General features: G+C 44.3%; 1 protein-coding gene across 1 annotated transcript; it reads right to left on the reverse strand.

Moving 5' to 3' along the window:
- Nucleotides 1-209: 209 nt before the first annotated feature.
- Nucleotides 210-4,477, reverse strand: LOC100279750 (uncharacterized). The gene is made up of 4 exons (NM_001351799.1): nucleotides 4,190-4,477; nucleotides 3,318-3,533; nucleotides 738-957; nucleotides 210-643 (listed from the first exon to the last, which is right to left on the reverse strand). The coding sequence occupies exons 1-4, from the start codon at nucleotides 4,333-4,335 to the stop codon at nucleotides 377-379; spliced, it is 849 nt and encodes a 282-aa protein (NP_001338728.1). The 5' UTR covers nucleotides 4,336-4,477; the 3' UTR covers nucleotides 210-376.
- Nucleotides 4,478-5,502: the final 1,025 nt, after the last annotated feature.

The following is a 5,502-nucleotide window of genomic DNA, read 5'->3' on the forward strand; positions in this document are numbered from 1 at the left end:
AACTAACATACCAAATTCCATGCTACATGTACCAAGGAATGTTCTCCCTCCGTTTTTTTTATTTATCACGTTTTAGTTCAAATATGAACAGGCTGAACTAGGGGGCAACACAAACGGAGATAGTATCTTGGTGACATGCAAGATCAAACCAACCGGATTCTTCTCTGGCAGTCTTCTCGCAAGGCAACGCCAACTGAACAGCAAGAAGCAGATGAAACCACATCCACCAAGAGCCGGCAACTTACGAAGCAGATCAGGAGCATTTATGACATCGCAATTTGTCTGCCAGAGTTAGAAATGGGCAGTTTCATACAGAGGTACTACACTACACGGTTACAGTATACTAAAGCACTAATTTCGTTCGGTGAATCGAACGCTACTTCATCCCAAAAGCAAACGACAGCTTAGGCCGCGACTTGTTCTTGCCCAGCAGCTTCATCTGGTTTTGCCTCTGCTGCTCTTCCTCCATTTTTTTCCGTTTCATGGCCTCCTCTCTTTCTTTCTGAAGCCTCTCCAACTCCTGGTACCGCTCTAGCTCTTTCTGCTGCTGTTCCAACGCTTCTTTCATCAACGCCTCTTCAGCTTTCTTTCGTTCTTCTTCAAGTTTTTTCTCTAGCTCCTCCCGCTTCTTTTTTTCTTGTTCCTGCAAGCGCAAAACCTCAGTCAACAAATTATCTTGGCTGGCTCTTTGCATCATGTTTTAGGAACCCTGTCCAGTAGCATGAACAGAAACTTACCACTTTCAGCTTGGCTTCATTTAAAGCTGCATCCTTTTCCTTCTCAATCTGGATTGCTACCTCCTCATGTATCCTCTTTCGTCCTTCCTCAATTCGACGATGTATTTCATGTTTGATTTCATCACAATTTAGACTCTCCTCAACCTTCCTCCTAATAGCTTGTTCAACTCTTTTTGCCGTCTCCTTCTCTAATAGTCTCAGTTCAACTTCCTTTTGGCGCCTGCAGTTGATATAGCAAGTTAACGAAATGCACTACCTAAGGCAAGTCGTGACCAAAGCCGATATTTGTTTGTTCAAACTCTTCAAGACCATAAAAGCAGCAAAAAGCAAAGCACATGGTTTAAAATCTAAACAGTATCTATGATCTACTATGCCTTTCCAGCATAGTTGACTACAAGCTAATGCATTTCAGGCATACCTCTAGTTCGTTCCAGATCCAAAAACGAATTATCAAAACTGATCAAGAGTAGATAAATGATCACCAATTGCATCATCAAATATAACAAGTGGAACTATAGCAGTAGCTCCCTTCGGTAAAGCCTGTAGAGAAGAATGTCAAGTAATTTGTGGCAGGTTTAGAGCTAATCATGAGGCATTAAGATATTCCAACTAAACCATATTTCTTGGATGCTACTTACTACATGCCCAACCAAAATCATAATTCAAGCCTCAATACAATTATAGAATAAACTACCTACTGCTAATTAGTGGAACTGCATAACCAGGAATGATTTTTGGATAATTTATCCTGACAGGTTATCTCATACCACATGGCATGACTAAAAAAAGGATCAGAAACAAGCTTCTTTTTTCTCAAGTATGCAGGAAAACTGCGATCAGAAACGAACTAAAATAACTACATTACATATTTAGAGCACAAAAAAGTGAATTTCAATGACAACATGGTACATAATTGATAATTGAAATTCAGCCTTTTCGGTTTCCTTACCTTCTAAAGATAACATTACAGCGCAGAGGTCAAACTAACTCAGAAATCCTCCATCTATCATACTACTGCCTAGTTCATATGATAGTGATATTACAGAGAAGTCCAACACACAACAAATCAAGCGAAAAACATGAGTGCTAACTCAATAATGAACAATTACTAAAAAACTTTTAGTCCTGAAACACAACTGAGGACAACATCTGTGTCAAAATAGATAGCCTACATGGAAAAAACAAACAAACAGTTGCAATCACAATATATAATTCCAATCAACATATATGACATAATCCTGGTTGTATGCTCAGACAATCCTGACCGTATGCTCACTGTTAAGGAAGCTGATCTATCGCAATTGGTAGAGCATGTGGTTCTGTGGCTAGCCCAGGCCACCTAGGTTCTAGTCCTCGTCAAGGAAAATTTGCATGGCTATTTTCTTCTTGATAATAAAATGCCACCTGGTTCCTCCTATGTTGGTCTAGTTTTTTTAATCCTGGCAATAGCTTATCTCTTTGCTCAAAAAATAGTCAATAAAAATCATGCATAATTTTTTCTGTAACTTTGTGTTTATGTGGAAAAAAACTCTTCTGATGGCACATCTCAAGGAGCATTGGGCAGACTTACTGCTGGAGGCTCCCACATGAGTAGCGTCTGTGAAGGGATAAGCCGAGGCGAGCCTTCCCACATAAATGTGGAGAAGTTGCTTCGAACCCATGACCTGATGACTCAGTAAGACAGCTCTGACAACTACACCAAACATCTCAAGAAGCATTCATGATTTTTTTTTAAAAAAAATTAATGGTTTCCAAGGTGACGTGCACAATAGTTAATACAAACTGCTGTAAAATTTATGAAATGATACTGGTAATATTTCACACATACCCTTCTTTTATTTCTTTCATCAATTCTACTGAGGCATGTTCCCTGTTAAAATGGTGGGTTTCAGACTAATTTCCAACAAGAATATAAATGTTTTGAATCACAACTTCTGGAACATATGTTACATCACAGATATTAGTTCACCAGAACTACAATTCAAGTCCAAAACAAACTACAAAGAGTACCTTTGAAAAGTGTTCAATGTACAGTAGAAAGGCATTACATTTCTTAGTAGATACCACATGGAAAACAAAAAAACTTCTTGCTCAGAAACAATTTAAATTTGTGGACACAAAATTACAATTTTTTTTGTTAAATCCCAAACCTTTTTTTTTACATTGAAGTCATGTTGCCCTGTGTTAATCGCAGGTGATTTTTTCCAGGTAGCTACAACTAACGTCGCGATTTCAAGGAATACAGAAACTCCTACTGAATTTGCACTTGCACCTTAAGCCACAATTGTCTCATATAACCTACGTGATTCACATCCGGCAGTCAGATGCTCAAGTCATATTTATGTTTGTAGTACTTGCAAAATCCAAAAATAATATTGCACGTATGTACTCAGGAAAACAGATGGTCAACAGATTATCAAATAGAGCTGACCTTGTGATATATTCCGGTGCAAACAGCAACTAGATTAGTAGAATTTCATTGTTAGCATCACGGAAGAGTTACAGAAAGGGTGCAACAGTGAATAGCTGGGTTTGTAGAAGAAATAATGTAGACTGCATAGAAAAGCAGATACTTCCCACCTTTTCTTTTCTTCTTCTAGCCTTTGTGTATCAATAACATTCTTATTCTCTGCCAACCCAAGGTGGGAACTCTGAGATGCAGCGACTGGAGAGCTAGTGACACTCGGACTTCTCTTTCTTCTGTAACGCTTTTGTGATGGAGACGGACTCTTGCGCCTCCTAGGAGACGGAGAACGGCTCTTGTGCCTTCTTGGGGAAGGCAAAGGGCTCCTCCTTCTGCAAGACAAAGATGAGCACCGTAAGAATAAAATTAGAGTCAATGAGTCATCACAACAATAGACAAGGAATTACCATTAGCTCCTGAAGCCCTAAAACATGGGCAAAAGCAGTTACCTTAGACACTGTTACAGGGGTGGAGCATTCCACAGCAATACAGCACAGAGTAAAAGCTTTGTAGATTCCATGCGTTTTACGAAAGCAACTCTTGTTAGTCTGTACAGGCAAGTAGTGCAAAACATGGCATAACTATATCTAAGCTTCATCTGCTGATATATTCCATGCTGCATCGAAGTATTTTTATTCTAACTCTGTAATGCAAAAGAATCCGAAGCATTTTTCTTCCTTTGGAAATCAGAAATCTTGATCGCTCCGAAGTATTATGAAATTTGCACATTCATAAACCATAGTTCATGCAGATATGACATAGCACAATATACTACCGCGCTGGCTACCTCTAACAGTAACACCAACAAACAGTTGATAGATCAAATAATCATAAGAGCACCAAGCCCCGTTTCCATCAAGCAAGCAATAGTACAAAATTTCAATGAAGGCGGTCAGCATCGCCTCACTTCTTTTTTTTACAGTACAAACCCCCAAAAAATAAAACGAAGACTCGCCAGATTTCTGCGTGTAACGGGAGGTGTGGTCACCTATACGAGGAGCGATAGGGGGACCTGCTACGGATGGGACTGGGGCTTCGGTCCCTGCGCCCCCTCCGGCCGCGGTACCGCGCGGGAGACGGCGACCGCCAACGTCGGCGCGGCGGAGACCGCGACCGCGACAGGTCGCGTGGCATCGTGCGCGACGCGATCTAGAGCCTCGGCAGGACTCAGAACGCCCGGATCTGGATGAATCCGGACGATCGGAGTCTTCGGAGAGGGGAGGAGTCTGGCTTGCTGGCTGGAAAACGGGAGGACGCAAGCCAGGTGGAGTCGCCGCCGCCGCACGCGAGGCAGATGAGGTGGGAGAGGCTTCGCGTATATCTAGTGGCAACTCATTGTAATTAACCAGCAAGGCTAGGCCTAGGTGTGTAAGCCGGGTGGGCGCTGGCGAGAAGCAAAAGCAACAGGGCCACCAGCCCAGCGCGATATCACAGGACGGTCTTGCTCCGCCCAGGCCCATGTGAGTCGCCCGGCCCGGCCCAACTTGACCGCACTCTCGTGCAGGAAATCACCCGGACCGGTACCGGCAGCTGTTCCTGTTCGCGTGTTTATTCTGCGCCGAGACTGAAAACGGCATCAGTAGCAGACGCAGGCGACCACGAGGAGTGACGGCATCAGCTGCGGCAGCGACGCCCAACAACGGCACCTCATGGGCGCCGACGACGACGACGCTGCCGCCTGCCGCTGTGGCGGCGCGAGAGAGGGAGGCGGAGATCGAGCAGGCCATGCGCGCCCGCGTCTCAGACTTCAAGAAGCAGGCCGAGTGAGCACACTCTCCCCTTCCTCCAACTTGAACTTCTGGGGCTGATATGGCCGCCCTGCCCCTCGTATAGGGTTTGCGCGCTTAAAGTTCAGGTCTGTGGCTGCAGCTGCTGCAGAGGTCTGGAATTGGGGCGCTTCTCGGGGTCTTGGTTGGTCTGCCGCTGCATGCTGCGGAGGGTCGTGCACTGCGGCCTGCGGGAGGGTTTTGGGCGGGCGGGCTCGGGGGTAGGGTTTCTACTTCTGCTTTTCTGGTAGGAGATGAAGGCAAGTAGAGATGCCTGAACCATGGTCTTCAGAACGCGTGGTGCACATCTCAGCTCAGCCACAGTCGGTAGCTCTTAGGGTTTTAAAGGTTAGGAGGGAAATGAAGTTCGGGATGACAACTATCAAGAGCCAACTGAATCTGTAAAGCAACACTTAGACGGCGGAGATCTCTTCTCATGATCTGATGGCAGTCAGATGGTGGTTCAGTTTTTCTGTGGCGCGAAGCGGTTTTCCGTTTTTCTTGTTATTCTTCCAATTCATTGTCTCCTGTATTT

Source organism: Zea mays, chromosome 4 (assembly GCF_902167145.1).
Source record: "Zea mays cultivar B73 chromosome 4, Zm-B73-REFERENCE-NAM-5.0, whole genome shotgun sequence".
NCBI classification, from domain to species: domain Eukaryota; kingdom Viridiplantae; phylum Streptophyta; class Magnoliopsida; order Poales; family Poaceae; genus Zea; species Zea mays.